Source organism: Chiroxiphia lanceolata, chromosome 3 (assembly GCF_009829145.1).
Source record: "Chiroxiphia lanceolata isolate bChiLan1 chromosome 3, bChiLan1.pri, whole genome shotgun sequence".
NCBI lineage: Eukaryota > Metazoa > Chordata > Aves > Passeriformes > Pipridae > Chiroxiphia > Chiroxiphia lanceolata.
The window spans coordinates 98,674,978-98,696,720 of NC_045639.1; the positions used below are offsets into that span (position 1 = coordinate 98,674,978).

Genomic DNA, 21,743 nt, shown 5'->3' on the forward strand with positions numbered 1-21,743 from the left:
AGGGATAACAAGGATCTGTGTTTCAAGTTAATTATATTACATATGGTTACCCAGTTCTTACACTTTTCACTATGTGTCTGCTCTTACACATTGGCTGAGACACTACTGAGCTTGACTGCACAGCAGTCTTACATATGAATAAGATTATAGCAGAGACATTACCTGTCATTTGGACAGAACTTAACATTTGAACAGAAATTAACATGGAACAACTTCTCAAACTGTTTACCGCTTGTGTAGTATTCTTTTTCAATCACATGGATCAGAAAGTCAACCATTTCACTGAAAAACTTACTGAAAGGAACTTGTAAAGGAACACTACAAATCACATGTAACAGCTAGAATTCCTAGAAAAAGAATAGGTACAAGCTAAGAACATTAGGAGAACACCAAGCACATTTATTTCTTCCCTCAAACTATGGGAATAAACTTTCTTCTGTACATCCCACCACTACTGCTGAGAAGAGCAATGGGGAAGATTAAGAGAAACATTCAACTTCCCTTCCTATTTTAATGACTCATGGCCATACCAGTGATTTCCCTACATGGAGTGTTTCTACTACAGCAGAGGAAAAGTGTCACCTGCTGTCTTCAATACTAAGCAGCTGAAGTATCACCAGCAGCATTATTTCCAGCATCCTTACTGATGAATTTTCTCTGCAGAAAGGCACCAGAGAGCCATAACTCATAGCAGATTTAATGTTTTGAAATAACAGATTTTAAATACAAACTTTATTTTACTTTTCAACAAAATTAAGCACCAGTTTTGTGTTTGCATGCCTATATGTCCTGGATCTACAAACCCAAGCTATTTACACAGAGTCTTCATAACTGCTGCACCAGGGCACCTATCCTATTTGGAGAAATAAAACTGAAAAATGAGATGTGTGAGTGCATACGTGCCTGCCTGCACGTGGAAAGTTGCAGATAACAGCCTTCTCCATTAGCACTTCCTTTTGCCCTCTGGTGGCTTTCTATGTCCCTACACATAATGGAAGCTCAGACTCTATTTTTGTCAGAGTTTCAAAATCCATTTACACTAGGAAAATAAATCTGTGTCCCCATATATTTCCATGGATTTGAATAAGATACTGAATTCTTAAAGAGAAGCAGGGGCAAGCACAAACACAAAAGACAACAGCAACCTAGAAAATTATTATTATGCTTCATAGAGATTCTGCTTTTAAATGTAGTTTTTCCTCTTCCTAGTGAAAGGGATTCATCCAGTTTTATGCCATGGATTTAAAACAAAGACTTTTCTCAAAGGCTAAATTTAAAACCAGAGGAGGTATTCCACTGTGAACTCCCCAAACAGCATTATTAGTGTCATGGTGTCAATTCCTAGTCTTACAGAGCTGACACACTACACTCAGGTAATTCTAACTGCATGCCAAAGGTGAGAACAACTGAAGGACTCAAAGAACTTTGGTGGTCAAAAAAGCAAAAGATGAGCTTCTCTGTTTATGAAAGTTTGCTGATGTATGTAGAAGGAAATAACTGAAGCCATCCCCACATGATGCTGCACTCTGAACTGGTTACAACTCAGGGAAAAGCTCTTTGTATCAAGACTGACAATTCTGAGCCTCATATGCAGTAGTAGCTATGGAAGTCAGCAAAGCATTGGGTATCTTTACGAAGGGCACTGAGAATAAAAGAGAAGTGATTGTTTCAGAGCCCCACGAAAACTTTATAAGCCCATATCTCAGACAGAGAGTGCAATTCTAGAATTTGCATCTAAAGGAGGCATAGCAGAGTCAGAGAAGGGTGATATAAATTAGTCCACAGAGCAACTGCCATATCAGATGTCCAACAGGTTAGGACTACTTAACTTGGAAGGAAAACATCTTGGGAAGAACATTACCTAAGGTTACAAAAACAGAAAAGCAGTGGTAAGGTGAAAGAATTGGTATTACAGGCCAAATCTTGAAATCTTAGAACTAAGTGACACTAACAGAAATAGTACAAGTCTTAAAGAAAAGGTGTGGAGTTTGGCCAGTGAGTAGCTGACAGGAAATTGATGTTACAAAAATTTCTGGCAGAAGGCAGTCTCAAAGAGAGACTAGAACCTCATCTGTAGTTCTGTTTATGCTGTTCTACATATCTGCTGGTACTGCTGCAGGAGTCACAATACTGACAGAGATGAACCAGTCATTGGTCTGTTCAACAGGCTGGTACTATTTCCTTTGGAAGGAAAACTTAAGGGTAGTTCTTATATACTTACAAGGTTAACTCTCACAGAGACAGCAGCTTGAAGGTAAAATGACTTGCTCCACCTCACCATCTACTCCATAACGAGAATAGTTCACACTAACAAATGAAATCATTGTATCATTCCTTACTTTTTCCCATCTCTGGGGAACTGATAGTTATGTCCAAGAAAATTTATACAGTCAAAGGTTATGCTGACAATCAGACAGGACACCTATGTTCCCCTTCTTCCTGACCAATTTTGGAGATAAACAGGAAATCTCAGGATTTCTTCCTCTGTTCAGACAGCAGTGGACATTTAAACATTTTAGGGCTTAAGCTCCGGTTCATACTTTTCTTTTTTCTTTTTCTTTTTTTTTTTTTTTACACATTGTTGAAGCATTTCCTTCATGAACTACTTGTAGCAGCCTTTCAGTACCTGAAGGGGCCTATAAAAAAGCTGGAGAGGGACATTTTATAATGGCATGTGGTAATAAGACATGAGGTGATAGTTTGAAACTTAAAGAGGACAGGTTTGGATTAGATATTAGCAAGAAATTCTTTATTGTGAGGGTGGTGAGGCTGTGGAACAGCTTGTCCAAAGAAGCAGTGGAAGTGTTAAAGGCCACACTGGATGGGGCTTTGCACAATGTGGTCTTGTGGAAGGTGTCCTTGCCCATGGCAGGAGGGATGGAACTAGATGACCTTCCTAATGTTTTAAAGACCTGTGACTGTCATATTATTAAAAAAAAAAAATCTATGCAGAAGACAAATTCAGATTTTTCTTTTCAGCCTTGCATTTTCATGTCTTGTTGTACATGTCTCTCATGCTCTGTTCCCACAGGAATTTTTAAGAAGAAAACCCTTTGAGAAATAACTGATGAGCAAACTTCTTCAAACAGCACAGGATAAAGAATTGTGAAGAACTTCCTTGCTTCAAAACAGCTGTATTTTTTTCAGTTGTCCTTACTAAGACTGCATTCACATATCTCAAGGATGACAGAAGTACCAGACAGCATGTGACATTAGGATCTTTCCTCAGGACTGCCTATGGTCTCAACGTCATCAAAAAAGAACAATTTCTCCTAAAGTTCTACTGAAGATCACTCTGATGAAAAGCATGAGTGAAAAAAAAAAATCACAAGCAACTCCTGAAACAATTCTTTAGCATATTCTATATGATAATATATTCTATATGACTTATTAACATTATTTAAGAGTTTGAATTATTCCCTTTTAATTAGTCAAAACATGAACATTTGTTAAACCTCAACTCGGAACCTTTCTATAAACTCAAAAATCAACAAGCTGGTAAACAACTCTGGTCCATCATCTGATTCAGCATTTGGTAACTGAAAGCAGCTAGGAAAAAAAAAGTACCCTCTTCAGGAGCAAGAGCTGTACAAATTAGCCAATTATCATCGTTAGGATTTATTTTGCCTCAATGAATATGTGCACCTAATACCCGGTAATTAAACATTCCCTTCAAATTGAGAAGGATGAAGCTTTCACTTTAATTCATCAACATTCTTTAAGACATACCTGCACAATATCTTATGATTCCAATCACAACACAACCACCCCATAGCACTAGACGTTGTATAAATGCTGTACAAAAAAGGATACCTCTATCAAAATATCTTCTTCTCTAGAAAGACGAAATTTTCTTTAAAATGATTACTCTTTATTTTGTGGAATAAGCTGCACAAGAGAACACCATATCATTGAGATTAGCAGAACAGAAATTCTCGACCAGATCTTCATACATTAACGTATTTCATATATATATTTATCATGTCTTTTGTCCAATTTCTGAGGTACTTGTACATTTCCTTGCAATCAACCTGTGTATTTTATATGTCTGCAATGAAGAACCATGACAGGTATGATTTTTTTTGGCAACTTACTTAAAATAAAGTCAAGTACAGGTCTCCAGCCCTGAGACGAGCTAGCATAGTTAAGTTCAGATTTTTACAGAGTAAGTTGAAAGAAGGAGGCTACACTCCAAGTATTCATGACTTTCTTGAACTACCTCTGAGCATCATTGTCTGAGAGTGCTAGGTGGCCCACACTAAAACTGCTCAGGGAGCATGTTCACAGTTTAACAGCAAGACCTACTGCACGTTAGTCCTTAATTCAATGCCGTGGCCCTGTTCAAGTTATTGGAATACATACGTAACTTTAAAATAGTCTAATATCCTGATACTATTTATTTTACTCTGTGGGTTAAAATTTCCAGCAAAAACTATGACTACAACAATACCGCTGTAAAAAACCCCAAAAAACCCAAAAAGCCAAACCAAAACACTCCCCCCCAATAACCCACAAGAGCAGCCAGCTGACTGATATCAAAAGCTGATTATGCAACATTAAGACTTTTACAGTGAGCAGGTTCTATCCCTCACAAGCTACAAGCTAGTAGGTAGGGGTTGTTTTCTTCTTAAAGTGTTTTCAGTGTTGATATAGCTCACACATGCAGTTTCCACACCTGCTTGACAACATTAAAGTAAATTATTGCAAACATTAGACTTTAATGCTGTTATTTTTGTGGCCTATATTGTCACATGCTAATTTTCAAGTTTTCCATTACATAAAGGTACTCTTGTGGCTGTGAAAATACCCTTGCAACCCAATTCACAATTGCGTAAACAATCAGCATAATAATTTTGTTTAGTTTGCTAGCACAGTTTGAAACAGTTAAAAGAGAAGTTGAAGTCTCCAGACCACTGTTCATCTTACAGTAGCATCAAAACTAAAGGTTCAGTTCAACAGTTTAAGACTCAGCAAAGTATTTCACTGATCATTTCCGTAAACTGCTTGCAAAGGAAGAAAAACAAGGTCTCAGGAAAATATGGGGAGTTGTGTGAAAGACTGAAATGTTATGGTTAATGGCTTAAACATTGTCAAAATCACCAGACTTTTGTCCACTGTAGCCAACTGCTCCTCTGCGACCACTGAAGCCCACTCCTCCCCAAATATGCCTCCTGACAGGAGCTGGACCCTGAGTTAAGCCACCTGACAGGAACTCGATATAAGATAAAGGTGGTACTATTGGCCAAATATCTCAGGTCTGAGGAGAAGTAAACAAGTCCGGGGGGCAAAGAATGTATCCACAACAAAAGCCATTCTCAGCAGCTGTGTTGACAATCAGCTCTGGCTGGGTTCAGCAGGGGAGGCCATAACCCACAGACTCATCTGAATGACTCAGAACACTGACCCTTTTGTGAAGGCACCAAGGTGCTTTGCTGAGGCCACCTTTGCATCCCCAGAAGGACAGGCTACCCTGCAGAGATGGGATGGTGCTTTCTATCATGGTAATTGTCCTCTGTTCAGCTGGAAAACTTCCCCCGCACCTCCCAAGAGAAGGTTTGATGGGGCTCAACAGCGCTGAAGTGAGAGGTAGCTGAGAAAGGGTCATAAACAAAGACCCCCAGAGCACTCACCAGACCCATTCCTGAGGCTTTCCACCAGAGGACTGCATGTGATCCAAAACTGCTGCAACAGATCCAGAGTCTGCTGCAAGAGACAGTGTAAATTCCCCTCCCCACCTCTGCGGAGGGGTTGCTTGGGTGATCCCACCTGGCCTGAACGTGTATCAATCCACCCAACTCTGTCTCATGGGCTTCTTTTCTCACCCCCAAAGGATCAAGACCATCACTTCAACCAACAGACAACTAAATTGCAATGATCAAGTCTCATCTTAGATCCACAGTTGGTGAATATGAACTCTTATCCCCTCTTTCTCTCTTTTCCCTAATACCTTTTCTAAGGAATAATTTTATGCTTTCATATTGCTATATTACTATAGATAATAATAAACAAAATGGCTACATACCTGTTTTCCATCGCAACCAAACTGTTCTAAAATAAACCCTGCATATATATATTTACAAATATATATATTTGTAATCTGATCACTCACTCCAATCTGCCCCAAGGGATATATTAACAAGAACCTGGGTTACCCTCGCATTGTGGGGTGCTTGTAACTAATTGTCACAGCGAAAGAAGAAACAAAATGCAAATGAAAAAACACCAATTAAAAAACCCAACAAAACATGCAGACATTTAGCCACAGTAACAGATTTTTCTACTGAGACACTAAATGGTACAGAAAGCCTCTAAAATGCTAACACCTAAGGGCTGTATCTCACCACTGTAACATTTCTCTACCCTTCCCTAGAACTGGTCGCCTAAAGGCTACGTTACCACCTCATACCTTCCTGTGTTCTCACAAGTGGTTGCAGCCACACACTCACCCTTTACGTGATATATCCCTTAGTTGTTTTTGAGATCTCCTTCCCCAAGATCTCCTTATTTCTCCAACTATACTAGCGCCTTAATTTCCTCACTTTGCCTTTCAGGAAGCATCTTCCCCATCAGACCTGTGACACTTAACAGTACAATTGTCTACAATTATGCTCTCGAGACACGGTCATTCACTTTTGTCCCCCCAAGCACATCCATTCCCTGCAGACAGGAGACAGGCTGAAGTAGCTGCACACAATCACGTCCTGAAAACTAACCTTTACAGTAATGGAATCTGCTACCTAGATCCAATTAGAGCTTCAGCAGGTGAACTGCATTTTCAACTAATGCAGAATTTCCAGTCTGGATCATTTCTCCATTTCCTCCTCTGTATCTCCCCATCACTTCCTTTGCAGAAGTTTGCCTTACTCCTCAACTTCTCAAACGTTGTCTGGAGAACATCTACCAGAACACTAACTACCCAAGTAACTAGCCATTACACAGTATTAAAATTCAAACAAAACTAATTTCTTGCTGACATGCTAAATAGATCAATCCGTATCTCAGAACAATGCATAAATCTGAGTTTTTATTCTGGCTTATAGGATATAATGAAAGCTATATTCAGGTTTTGCAAAGAATAAAGCAGAAACTTATCAGATTAAGAGTTCCCTTTATATTTCTAAAAGTTATTTTAGAATGACAGTTTTTCTCAAACATCACCATGATCATTCACCCTCTCTAGTTAGTATTCTGTTCCACAGAGATCAGACTCAAGACTCACTCTGAAAGAAGCCATCCATTGCTGACAAACTGGCATTGCTGCAGAAGTCTTTAAAGTCTTACAGAAAAATCCCATTCCTTTAATGATGTAGCTGAAATTTACTTTATTAGTCCACAGAAAATAGCCTGCCTCCATTTCAACAGTATTCTAAAATAGCAGGTGAGAGAAGGGGTGGGATGTATAAACAAGACAGCAGATTAAGAAGTTCTATATGAAACAAAGCATATGCAAGGCACACATGCACACAAACCCCACATACAACCTGAACCTACTGCTGTGCATCCACCTCACTCAGAAATTTTCCAAACACCTAAAGACAGTGTATTATAAGATGGAATGACAAAAAGGGTATCATCAACATATTTCCAAGTATTACCCAACATTATATTAATCACAATATTAATCCAGGCTCCCAATTTTTTTTAGCCAACCCTAGAGCTGAGGCTCACATCACCTACTTTACATACAAAAACTGTATTAGACACACCCTGGCCTGTTGCCTGTTGGTATTTCTCTGTGCCTCAGAACACAATTAAAAGTCCATTCAAATGGCTTTTTGATTTCTCCTCATGTAGCTTGAAACTTAAGCAATACTGAGACTGTATATGGATCATATTCCAATGGGGTCTAGGGCTTTGCCAGGGTCTTCATTGTTCTAGTTCCCAAGTGACTCCCCTCTAGTGCGATCTGCAGGGTTTTAGTATTTCACCTCTTTACAATGAAAGTGTATCCTATAGCAGGCTAGGATGCTCTTTTGAATACCAAAGAAAGCTTCCTTCAAACTTTAAGTAGTAATACACATGTGAAACGATTTCCCCCTTAACAGCTGAAGAGAGCTCTTGGATAGCTACCCATTTCTTGAAGACTAATTTATCTTCATTTCTCAACTTATATTTAGTGTATCATTATTCTCATTGGTTCGTATCACTATTTGGAGGGTTCATTCTTGACCCCCACCTCATCATTCTTCTTTTCTGACATTTGAAAGTGCATTTCTACTAAGAAATGCTATAATCTCCTTAATTACTTTGTCACCTCTCTTATTCACTTTTTAGAAGTGTCACTCCTGTCACATTTTAATTTAAAGAAAGTCGAAGGACTACAGCTAGTCAGAAAAGCAAAAAAAAAGGCAAGGTGTAATGTTCCTAGAATTGTTCTGACAGGGATTTTCCACTAAATACAGCATCCTCCATTTTAATTCTGGGCTACTGTAGAGTAAATTATTTGATTTCTGCTTTGCTGAACATACCTTTAGGATATTAATAAATATCAGAGGCAAATAAGCACATGTAAATTTTCAGAGATTAGGCATTAAACCAATTAAAATGCAACTGTGGCACTCTAGCTTATTGCCACTTATTATTATCACCCAAACCCCTCTGAAAATTGTGTCATTCTCTCAAGAATTCATACTTTTAGATTTTTTAATCCTAATCTGTATCATATTGAATTTAAACAATCTAATTTAACTTCTAAAGCTAGAAGACTACTAAACTCATTTCCCACCTTAATTTTTACCTACTTTAAAGCTGTCAGTAGCAATCTTATCCTGTTCAAGAGGGAAAAAAAACCCCTATACCCCTATTTTAATTCAGTTGAGTTGCCACAGTAGAGGAGAAAAATGATGCATCAGCATGTCACAACTAACTAATAGTGCATGAGTTCATCTAGATACCTCAAGTATTAATTTTATAAAGCCTACTTCCTCTGTCCCCCAAGATATTTAGACTTAAATCCTTCTTTTCTCCTCTTATACCTTGCTTCTTCCACATATTTATACACTTTTCTCCCTTCAGTTAAGGCATCTGGGATAAAATAAAACATCCCTAATTCTCATGACTTGAAATAGCTGCCATATGCACTTGGAAAAAGAAAAGTTACTTCTCAGTGTCTTCTCAAGACACATCTTATCTATCAGCAATGCCAGTTACACAGGAATGATGTTAATATATTTCTAGCACAAATATTGCTGAGTATGTTAGAAATATGCAGTATAGGCAAGTGCTGTGCCTCCAGCATAGTAAATTCATGATCTTTTCCGAAGGTTAGGCAAGAGTATACATAACCAGTAAGCCTATCAATTGATAATAAAATCATCTTCCTATAACATGTGTAGTAATAGTATAAAATTGCATAAGCAATATATCCATGATTGGTGAGAGGGGGGACCACCATAATCAAGGCAGAAACTGAGTCAAATAAGTTCTCCCTTTTAATTAAGTCAGTATTTTTAAGATGTGTGCATGAGGAGGGGTAGAGAAACCATTCCACAATTTTTTTCTTTGTATAAAAACAAAATGTCCTAGAAAATGGAATTTCTGGTTAATATACAAAGATACAATTGTTCTAATGCTACTGGAACCATTATTATTCTAGTTAATGTCACAATTGAGAATGAAAAGATACAAGGGTTTATTAATGATGCAATGCCAAAATTAGACAAAGAAGTAAATACTTGTGCTGGCAAGGAAGAGTTTTCCTTAATTTTTACTTGAGAGTCAGGAAGTATTTTCCTTATAAAAACCTAATTGTATACTGATACCCTAGCAAAGTATCTTGAACAAAGAATACAGAGCAGCATTTAACTGAATTCTTCTCAGACACACAGACATGGCTTAAACTTTCCATTTGATTCTTGACCCCACAAATAACCAGCTGTTACCAGCTGAATATGCATGTTCATTCCCCCATAAAATTCTTAGCACTCAGCAGAGATTAACAAAAAGCTTTGCCTAGTACGCTGTTTTGCTAAGTTTTATCCCTACAAGAGAAAGGAGAAGCAAACTACATCAGATCATCTGTATTTCAAAACATACAGCAAGATTGCTAGTGTTGTCTGTGACTTTGGGGCAGCAGAATTAACTGTCAAGTCATTAAGAAAAAAGTAAACAAGAGTCTAAATGTCTTAATAACATTACAGGGAATGATAACAACTGTATACTACGGAAAGATTTCACTGCATTTTAATTTTTTTTTTATATTCCCCAAAATTGCTATATAAAAGGCAAGTTCCTCTTAACAAAAAACAAAGAAGAGCTGTGAAAAAGTGCTCTTCTGTTTGCATCTATTATATCTTCTTTCCATATAGTAACATAAGACCTTATTCATACCTCAGCTATGCTAACTATCTGTAAGTGTGAGAAAGGAAAAGAAAATTCAGTATCTCTCCCAATACAAAGGGGGAAATTTCAAAGTTTTTTCATGAGCATTTCACCCTATTCCATTAGCTTATTCAGTGACCTAGGAAATGTAAAATGTACATAATTCCACTTCTCTTCAATGCCACATTTTAAGACCTCTTTAAGCAATTTGTAAAAACAGCTATTAATAATGTGCAGTTTTGGTTACCACAATATAAGAAAGATATTAAGCCATTACAGAGCATCCAAAGGAGAGCAACAAAAACGGTGAAGGGCCTTGAGGGGAAGCTGTATGAGGATCGACTGAGGTCACTTGGTCTGTTCAGCCTGGAGAAGAGGAGACTAAGGAGAGACCTCACTGTAGTTACAACTTCCTCATGAGGGGAAGAGGAGGGGCAGGCACTGATCTCTTCTCTGTGGTGACCAGTGACAGGACCTGAGGGAATGGCCTGAATCTGTATCAGGGGAGGTTTCGGTTGGATATCAGGAAAAGGTTCTTCAACCAAAGGGGGTTGGGCACTGGAACAGGCTCTCCAGGGAATTGGTCACAGCACCAAGCCTGACAGAGTTCAAGAGGAGTTTGGATGATTCTCTCAGGCATGTGGTGTGACTCTTGGGGATGGTTCTGTGCAGGGCAAAGGGTTGGACTTGATGATCCTTGAGGGATCTTTCCAACTCAGCATATTCTGTGATTCTTTAGGGAAGCATAAGGTTTATTTTTCTGCTTTCCTTAACATGAACGCAAAAGTTGACTTCTAACCAAGGTAATGTAAGGATATGACACAAATGAGGTATAGGTAAAAGTACAGCAGATTTTTTGAAAAATGCCTGTGTTGATAATTCAAATTTAAAGTGTTTCCACATAGCTAGATGTTCAAACTTTGCACATTCCAAAATATTGAAACACCTTAACAAGTTGAACATGTTTAAAAAGGACTTACTTTTATTGTAGCAGGTTGCTAGTACACCTTTATCTGCAGGACTGGTACTAATGTGCCAAATTTCACCCACTTGATGAAGGAGAACGTTTTTGTTTATAATGTTATTTTCATCATCAAAATCGATTATGTGAATCTGCAAAAACAATAAAAGAGAACATCAGGGTTTCAAATGTTTTCCTGTGGGTCTTAATTATACGTGATGACTATATGGAGCAATTTAATGAGATTTTTATAACCGATATCTATTTTAATTAATTGTTATACCAACAATTTACTATATCACTGATTTCATGCAGGATTAACTTTTCCAGGAAAACACAAGCAATTTCCCTGTTTTGAGGAAATACTATGCTTATTCTCAATTTTCAACTTCAATCTTGAAGGTGATTTTTCATTTTATGGCTAATAGTCAATAAGCCATTCATATTACAATTTAACAATTCTTAATAGCAATAAACAAAAATAACATTACAATTCTTAGTCTAATTGTCTGCACCAATTCTGTACCTAAGTCATGGAACTCAAACCAACTACAAGAAAGAAGGAGAGAGAGGGAAAGAATTCTTCTTTCAAACAAACACTCTAAACTCAGTAAGAAATTTTTTGAGAGTTCACCTCAGCAGTTATGTACCTCTAACAAGATAGAAATTTGTAATCTTTTTATACTATATGAAAACATAAAATATTGAACTGAAAGAGGAAGAAAAACAATAATATTTAAATAAATAGGTAATATTTTTAAAAGACAGAACTAAGTTTGATTTTTATTATTTTCATTTTTGGTTTTTTGCTTGTTTGTTTGCTATATTTTTTTAAATAGGTCTACATTACTATAATTTTTTCGTCCCTATTTTTAGTTAGTTGTTTTTCTATAGTTGCCTCAAAAATACAAAAAATTGAGGAAGATTCTAGCCTGCATAACATACAGAAGTAAGTTTACTCAAGGGACTAATTCCCCTAACCTCAATAGTGAACAAATACATTTTAAAAGACTCACAAATTTTAGAGAACTGTATCCTCATTAAAAATTCATTTTCAAAGTTGGTGAAAAATGAAGAGGGGAAAAAGCCAAGAGATATCCTATCATCGTGACTGAATTAAGTCTACTTATTTAAGTACTGAATCACTGTAAAAATCTTAGCTATGCAGAACTACAGAAGATTTCCTTAAAATAAAGAAGCTACTAAATACATCTCAACTTAATCTAAAGTGGTAATATTAAACACTGTTATTTTTAAGGGGCTGAGTTTACATGTTATCTTTTTCTTTATTGTCCAAACAGTTATCAGCAACTCCTCCTTCAAATATAATCCTGGAACCTCATCACCTGTATTATTCTTCCATTTTGTCATCCAAGGCATGTAAGAACATCTGCAGTTGATTAGCAAGTTGCCTTTTCAAACTTCATTTCTTGCCTTGAATCTAGGAATCAGGACACTATCCATCTACCCCAACAACTGCATATCCCTCTTAAAGAGTAGCCCTCCTGCCTTTCAAAAAAAGATCAATTTAACCTTATCTCTTTTTTTTCTTTCGAGACTCCTTTGGCAGCTCAACCTAAGTCCCTCACTGAGGGGAATGAGGCCACTTCCTAGTCCTGTCACTTGTTACCTGGGAGAACAGACCAATCCCTACGTGGCTACAACCTCCTTTCGGGTGGTTGTAGAGAGCCCTTCTCTGGACCTGCTCCAGCACCTCAGTGTCTTTCTAGCAGTGAGGGGCCCAGAACTGAACATAGGATTCAAGGTTTGGCCTCACCAGTGCATTATACAAATCATGGAAATTAGAGATGAGAAAAGAGTAAGTGACATGCTTTGGTATTTCCAATGCATACAATGAATGCATTAAATTTAGCAACAATGAAAGTACAGGGAACAAAAGTTCTAAAACTACACAGTACATCAGAGAAACTACTTAAACCATTCCCAACAAGTTATAAGAACCAAATGCCAAGTACTACACATTATTAATATGTCAATTATTGAGAGAATATAAAATCTTATAAACATTTTCCTTGCCTTTGAAATATTACTGTTAACAGGAAAATATTTTCACCTAAAATATATTCTCCTATGAATACCTAAAATTGCTTCATACAGCAATAAACCTCAACAAGGCAAAAGTTATCATGCCAGCTGTACAATCACTGGTCTTTCAATTGCACTACACCTGTCCATGACTAGAAGGGAAGAAATATTCTGCACATGATAAAACTTCTCACTGTGGAGTACTTGGTAAGTTCTAAAGGTTGCAAGCCAGCTCATAAGTTTGGTCAGGTAACTAGAAAAATTTTCAAGCAAATCTAGAGAACCTAGTGCTGAATTAAGCAATAATGAGCTGAGGCCTAGGGCACTTCTTGGGGATTAGCAACTAGATGAGAGGAAATGATGGCCTGAGGCACAGCTAAAGGCCAATAACCTCCAAACATCTGTTAATACACTAGGAATGGTCCTGCATTTCTATTGTTAATGTTATTCACTGGAAAAAGAAAAGCGTACTCAAAGTTGTAATATACGTAAACATTTCTAAAATACACAGTATATGCCCAATAAACTTACCTAAATCAAAACATCTAAATTATTGAAGAGCTGCTGGATATCAACTGATAAGTAAGAACCATTCTTTAACTAAAATTTTGTATCAGGATTTAATTAGTTGACCCAGGTAGTAAAACCACCACAGAAATCACAGTAGAAAGACACATTATAACCAATATTTGAAGAGCATCAGAAACAGCACAATCAAAAATATAACTGAGTATACATACTTAGTTAACTAAGTTTGTCTGCCTCTTCTTTTGTTACTGTTCTCATAAGTATTACCTGAAATGTAAAGAATCTGAATACTCCATCCCCCTTATGCCTTGGAATAATTTTTCCTTGAGTCTTCAGTATTACCATTAAGTAACGAACTCAAAACTTCACTGGGAATTGACAGCTCACTTCTCCCAGAGCTACGGCTCTTGAGTTGGTTTTATGCAGCCCATTACAGACCATTTTCAGAAAAATTGGTCACTCTATCCAATTCTAGGAATTTCTGTGGTGTGTTAGGCTTGGCTAACAGACTCCCACCCAGATACCTGCTCTTCCCAAGCATGACAGGGGGAGAAACCAGGAAGAACAGGAGTGAGAAAGCTATGTGTCAAGATGAAGACAGGGAGCTCACTTACTAATTACTGTTCCAGGAAAAACAGACTTGACTGAATTAGTTAATCTACTGCCTCTTAAAATAAACAAGTACCTTCTTTCCCTCCTTTCCCAGTCTTAACTGCACCCCAGACCCCTGTGATCCCCTTCAAATGGGGCAGGGGGGTCTGGGGCAGTGGTGGTTATGGGCAGTACATACTGTTTTCTGTGCGACGCTCTTTGCATCTCACTCATTTCCTCTGCTTCAGCATGAGACCTTCATGGGACACAGTTCCTTCAGGAATACCCACCTGCTCTGGCATAGGTGTTCCAGAGGCTGCAGTGGATACCTGCTACAGCATGAAGCATCTTCTGTTTCTCCTGACCTTGGTCTTACCTCTGTCGTTTCCTCTACTGCTCCTCCTCTTTCCATCCAGCATTTTCTCCCCTCTCTTAAACATTTTCACAGAGATGCCATCACACTGACTGACTCAACTGTGTCCTGCAGCAGATTCATTGGGACCAGCCACGCCTGGCACGGGCAACCGCTGGCCTCTTCTCAGAGGTCACCACTGCAGCCCTTCTGCTACCCAAGCCTTGCCACCTGCATTCAGTACAGCCTTCTAACTCTTCTAGCCTCAAGCACTTGTTTCACTATGAATTTTACTGCAATTTAGTCACAGAAATTAAAATTGCTGTACAATTACAAGTCTTGTACTCCTAAGTGCAGAGGAGACAGCCCAATAGAAATCGAGCCATGAATGTCACTCAAATTTTAGTTTGAATTGTTAAACTTATGACCAGAAAGGACACAGCTTATTGTCAATAACTAATGATGAAAAATTCAGTTTATGAAGCTTCACATACACTTAACTGTGCATGTAGCAGTAGTCTCATTACAGGCAATTAAGGCTTAAAGACTTTTGTTTTACTTTACTTCTCTTCTGCGGTTTAAAGATAGCTCCAGAGAATCTATAGATCCAATGCAACAAAAATATTTTCTTCACTAAACCAATCTGATTTAGTCATAAAATTTAGAAGAGTAATTTAATTTTCAGAAAACACACACAGCTTTCATTCGACAATATATCTTACCAATATCTTCACATTTTACTCACAGAAGTCTTCAACTTGACTATCACAATGTTCATATTCAACGGGGGAAGAAAGGAAGAAGAATGATTTTGGAACAACATTTAAAAAAAGAGGGAAAAATTACAACTGACACTTGACAGAAAACTTACCTGATTATCATATCTAAGTGACTGTGTTCCAACCAAAAATCTTATTGCATCTGTTTCTGCTGTTTGAGGTGTTAAGGCTCGTGCCTAGGGAAGAAGAAAGCCATTAGAAAAGTTCAATTAATACAATCCATTAATTTCAGCAAAAAATCTTGAAGCTTATATATCAATTATCATTTTAAGCATTTACATTCTTACAAACTGCAGACTTTCCTGCCCTTTGTCCATTTTGCTTAATACACTTTTTGTGCAATTTCTCACGTTTGTGAGGTGTGAAAAACATGCTGGTGCTAAATAAATTACCTGGCCTTCATTATAACAGTGATAATATTCAATATAGCAGTTCTTCTAAACTAATTCTCTTTTATCAACTGAAAAAACTTCATAGAACAGTGGACAATTCTTGAATATGCTATCTACAATATCCAAGAAAGAGGTTGTTCTTTTAGAATTTTTCATACCACTCAGGTTGAAGATGCCTTCATTAAAAAAAAAAATCATTAACCACCAAATTTAGAAAAAAGTTAAAAACCAAACCCCTTCTTTTCCACTCCAGACCATTACAGATAAGAATTGTCTGAATGATGGGAGAAATAATTTGTTATTTACATATCAAAATTTAGTAATAATCTTATTAGTTTGTTGTATTATGTTAATGGGAATCTGAGACTCTCTGCCTTGCATCTTCAACTTGCACCAACTGCAGTCTTGGAAGAAGCAAAACAAAGCAGTTAAGGACCACAGGAGACACTGAGAAATAAGGTATAGGTTGAACTAAACCCACAATTACTAGCTGGTACTAGTCATTTGCAGAGACTCTCTTGGCTAATTTTGAGTTAATGGGAGGTAAACTAACACTCAAAGGCACTTTTGGCAACCATAAGTTAACTATGAGGAATATCCACTACTTCTCCATGCAAAAGATATCCTAACAATATTGTTCAATATGATTTTTTTTATCCAAACAGAAAATTTAATTTTTGCAAATCACATCCTATTTGACATAAAATACTTCAGATCTCTTCAGACACTAAAGCCTGTATTACAAGCAAATATTTCAGAAGGATTCAGGTAAACTGTTGAATGGCCCTTCTTATTGCCATCCTTATTGCCATGTCATGCAGCTTAGTTACATTTTGGATTCAGGAACACTTCAATATAGTCCTATTTGAAACTTGTTGTTTAATTAATGTCAAAAAGCTGCCTAGAAGCTTGGAAGGGACTATCTGGAACACATTATATCATAATACCTAAATGTAGAGCATTTTAATTCTAGAATGACAACTTGAAGTTATTTGACTTCACTTAAATAAAGCAAAGCCATCCAACTCATTATCTGGCTATAACAGTAAGAATCAACTAATTTTTCAGAATCATCTCTGAACTCCTACAAAGCAGATCCTTCTTTTCTGGCATCTGCAATGTGTGATTCAGACAACGTAATATTTTGCATAAGATGAAGCATAAAAAGTTTAAAAATGCAATAAGTTTAGTAAGTATAGGCTAATAGCCTATGCTCGCATTTATACATTTATAAAGGAAAAAAAGCACTAGAGAACGTAATTCAATGAGTAGTTTGTGTTCAAAACACTCAAATACAGATTAGAGATCAGTGTGAATCCAAACCAATTTGTCTCTACTCTCCTATTTATGCAGCTCTTACTTCCAAGAAGCTTAGTTGTTTCTGTCAATCAGAAACACTGTCTAAAGTCCACCGAGATGACTGCAGAGAAGCTTTTATTTTGTCTTGAACAGAATTTACATTTGCAGATCTTTGGCAGAGTTCCTTTTCACTCAAAAGGCCTGTTTTCACTTATTTTGAAGAAAACACTAGAAATAAGCCAACAGCTATGTATCTCTTTCAATCAAACAAGCTTCTGTTGTTTCTGTAAGTCAAAGAGAAGACCTCCAGGATGTTTAATAAAATAAAACAAAAAATGGGTTGTCACCCCTTTTAAAGCTTTTCAAGTAAGTCTTATCATGCTGCTTTCAAAGGTTGGACACCAAGTGCCCAAAATAATATAAATACCTAGTAACATTTATGCATCAGCTTCTCTAGCTCTTCCTTAACATATTTTTAAGTTATTTCCCATTTTGCAGGGTGGGAGGAGGTGGGGAGGGGGAAATCAAAGGCCTGAGAAAAGTATTTAAACACATTTCACAACAGGAAACACACTACTGTTTATTTCCCAACATAAAAAACTACAACATGCCTACATACAATACAAGGTTCAAACTCATGAAGTGTTCATAAATCAGGAAGATCTGATTCATAAGAGCAGTATCAGTACAGTGGACTTCCATTTGTCTCCTGCACAAAGATACGGATAATTTTGTCTATTCTGAGTTACTTTTAGAGAACAGGAAGTCATTTCAACAGATGAAGACACCAAGTAATCATTGTTATGAACAACATAACCGAATTTGGAGTGCTGTCAGGATCAAGGAAAGTGCCTTAAGTTTGTCATCTTGTACTCCAACATGTCAGAGCAGGTTGCAAATTACATCTTTCACAAAGCTTCCTGCCTCATGACTGCAGCTACTACATAGAAAATAAGCAAAAAGCATAATATAATGAATATGTGTTAAATTTAAACCAATAGAAATTATTATTTTTAAAAGTCTGCACCTACAGAACACTAAGCTGCATATAGCCCAAAAAGAGTTGACTACAAGGCTTTCAAATAGGCTGGAGAGGGACTTTTCACAAGGGCACATAACGATAGGAAAGACGCAAACAGCGAGAAAACAAGTAATCCTTACACACACTGTCACAGCAAAATCCCATCTAACTGATAGTGCCAGACAATGCAACAACATACATAGTTAGATCATTTCATTTTTAAAGAAGGCCTAAGACCGGGAAAAAAATACTAGCAAGCAAAAACATCACGAACAACAAAGAACTTTTTGGTTCCACGTCCAAATTTCATATTTATCAACAGCCCTATGAGGAAATGTGCCTGGTTCAAATCAGGCAGTTTTATAAAACAGGACAAAGACCTAACTGCAAATCCACTACAAAAACAGGTATGCAAAGGACATGCAAAAGCCTAGATTACAAGCGTGAGAGGCAGTAGCAGAAAGATAAAGCAGAAGAAACAACAATCATTGTACCAGAAGTCAGGTAAGACTAACTGGAGACTGGGCATCATGTCCATGCCTACACCATGTTCAGTGTGATGTCAGACAGAGATCACCTTCTACCTTGCCCTTGACCATTTAGGCCACTTCTAGAATAATAAAAACCTCTGAGAGAAAAAACAGAACAGAGTCTGCAAAGTGAAAGGTCCTTGACAACAGCAACAGGTGATCTGGAGGAACACAATGAGAAACTTCAAAAGGGTAAAGAAGGCTGGTTTAAAATAAGTGCATTATGGAACTGCAATGCACTAATTCTCTACACTTCAGTCATAAGTTCTTCTGAAACTTTCCCTTCTCAACATCTTTTGCAATACCAGCCAAATGCACAAAGTTTTGGTGGTTTTTTTTTGGTTCAGTTTGGGTTTTGGTTTGATTTTTGGGGTTTGTTTTCGACTATTATTATTTAGGGCAGTAATAGGCAAAGAAAAAAAAAAGAATCAGTACTTCTCCAACACAAATTTTCTCTCGCTCATGTATTGAACTGGTTTGGTATCAACAAACTAGAAAACAGACCCCAACATTTAAATATTTGTATTACTTTTAATACAAGCAGAATAATTCTGCAACACACGTATCATTTGAAATTCATACAATCAATCTGTACTAACAAACTGTGAACTTGCAACACAAAATGTAAGGACACAGTATTTGCAGTCCCTGAATCTGAACTTAAAGTTATTTGACTATCTGCTTATGCTGAAAACCAGAACTAGAATACTGCTACTTGGGGGATAGTGGAGGGAAGCTGGATTTGCTGATGCCTCATACTAGAGGGAAAATACAAGTTCCCTGACCTCCCAGACAAGCCCAGACTGCTAATGTCAGGAATGTTATTTTTCCCTTCTGGCATAATTTCAATTTTCAAGTAAGTATACTTGGATTTTTACTTAGGTAAGACAGCCTTGTTTCTCCCACCACAGTAGGAAACCCTCTCTCAGTGATTGTAATAAGCTGCAGTGATTCTATTGACGAAAGTGAAGAGGTTGGCAGCACACATGCCCAGGTGACCTTCAATGCTGTCAGACAGCTGCCTTCTCCAAGTCTTTCACAGCACAAGAATTCCCACCACTGACGTATTTAGTGCACTGACCCTATTCAAAGTCTGACAGGTTCTGTAAACCCTCACAGCAACAAATGCAACCCTCACATAAAGCCTGGCATAGCACAATCCTCCTCACAAAACCCATTCATTTATCATGAACCATAAAAGTAACAATCACCATTTAAGAGTTCCTCGTAGTTAACTGTATCTTCATATTGCCACTAGTCTGTACCATACCTAATATTAGCAAGATCTACTAATTGCTTGAGGGCCCTAAAAGAAATACTTTTCACCTGATCTACCTCATGCATTATGAAGATCTTTGGGGGATTAGTTAAGAGAGCTTTGCCACTTAGCTACTTTTGTTCCTCTAGTAAAACTTGAAACGCAAAAGGTTCAAAATATAGAGGATTGGCAGTCATGAGGTAAGTAATCTTAGAGAAGAAAGAGAACTGACACAAAAGGCAGGAATTTCAGTAAGACATTATCATGTAGTTTCTTGAACTATTTTAATTTTCAAGATAAATCCTCCAGAGACAATGCTAAAGCTGTAGCAAAATCATTATGTACATTCTGTTTAGGCTGCTCTCTCTGAACCCATAGGAGACCACAAAAGCTCTCCCAGGGAAGAGAACACCCCTGCCCATAGGAGCTATAGGCTCCCACACTGGGAACACAGCCAGCACAGGTTTCCCTGGATAACTTTCAAGTGACACGCATCTTGTTAGGAAGTCCCCTTTTACCCTCTCAATAAATCTATACCTGCCTTCGGCTCGATCACAGGTAGGTCAGCTGAGCTATTCTCAGTACATACTGATGACATAAGTATACACACGTTGTAGGAGACCCGTGACCAATATATTTTAGTTGGTATTTTGCACTGCTTGAAGTTTCTTATTTTAGAAAATAACATTTAGCTTTAGGGAAATTAAGTTACGCCTGCAAACAGGCAAGTCCTAAAAATCAATAGTCTGTATTCAGATTCATAAAACCTGTTAACAACTAAGAGACAATATAATGCAGGGCAAGTGTTGCTTATTCAAAGAGCAGGACAAGACCACAGTGCATTACACAAACTCTGACAAAGCATTACTGCACTTTTTCCAAGCCTGCTTCAGCCAGAGCCCACCTCAGAGTGCTGCTGGAGCTGTCTTTGTGCAGTACAGCCCTGTGCTCTGCTGTCCTTGCCTCCTGCTCATTATCCTTCTCCCTTGCAAGTCCATGTGCTTTTGACATTTAATTATTTTGACAATAGGAGTGTCTGGCATGCTGAAATTCAGCTCAGTGTTGTGGTATCCCCAAAATCCATTACATGTGCCAAACATGCTCCATAATCATCACTCCCTGGCACAAGCAATGTTCCTCTTCCCTCACCCATGCTTTTAAACAAGAAAGATGTAGTCTTGAGCCAAATACCTATCCCCAAAAGCACCTCTATACATTGATCATTTCAGGCCTATAAGCATCATTCAGTCAAGTTTAAACTAAGGCAAATACAGTATTTTGAGACATTCAGTATGTTTACACACCTGCTCAAAACATCACTGTTTAAACCCTCAATAATAACATGGGGAAAATCGTGACTCCCTGAAAATGAAAGCTAATTCAACACAGGGTAGACATACCAGATACTCCAGGTTAGACAGTAAAACCTACATCAACTTTACACCGGACAAGAAGCACATAATTTCAGTGACAAAACATAGCACTTAGCGATACTCCTGGGACCTCATTCATAATATTTTTATAACTGAGAATATTGATGAATACTACCAAGGTTCATTTTAGAAGAACAACCTTTTAGTATTCTTCAACATCTTCATAAATTACTTGGACACAGGACTGGAAGAGATACTAAGCAAGCTTGCAGATGACCCAGAACTGGGAGGAG

At 37.5% G+C, this 21,743-nt stretch overlaps 1 protein-coding gene across 2 annotated transcripts in view; it reads right to left on the reverse strand.

Annotated features, from left to right (window-relative positions):
• The window catches only part of EIPR1 (EARP complex and GARP complex interacting protein 1), a 145,399-nt gene that overhangs the window by 119,725 nt on the left and 3,931 nt on the right, over positions 1-21,743 (reverse strand). For both annotated transcript variants that reach the window (XM_032683728.1, XM_032683727.1), the window contains exons 2-3: positions 15,670-15,753; positions 11,301-11,433 (exon numbers count right to left, since the gene is read on the reverse strand). In XM_032683728.1, the coding sequence (XP_032539619.1) occupies positions 11,301-11,433; positions 15,670-15,753 (217 nt within the window). The remainder of the gene's footprint in view (positions 1-11,300; positions 11,434-15,669; positions 15,754-21,743) is intronic.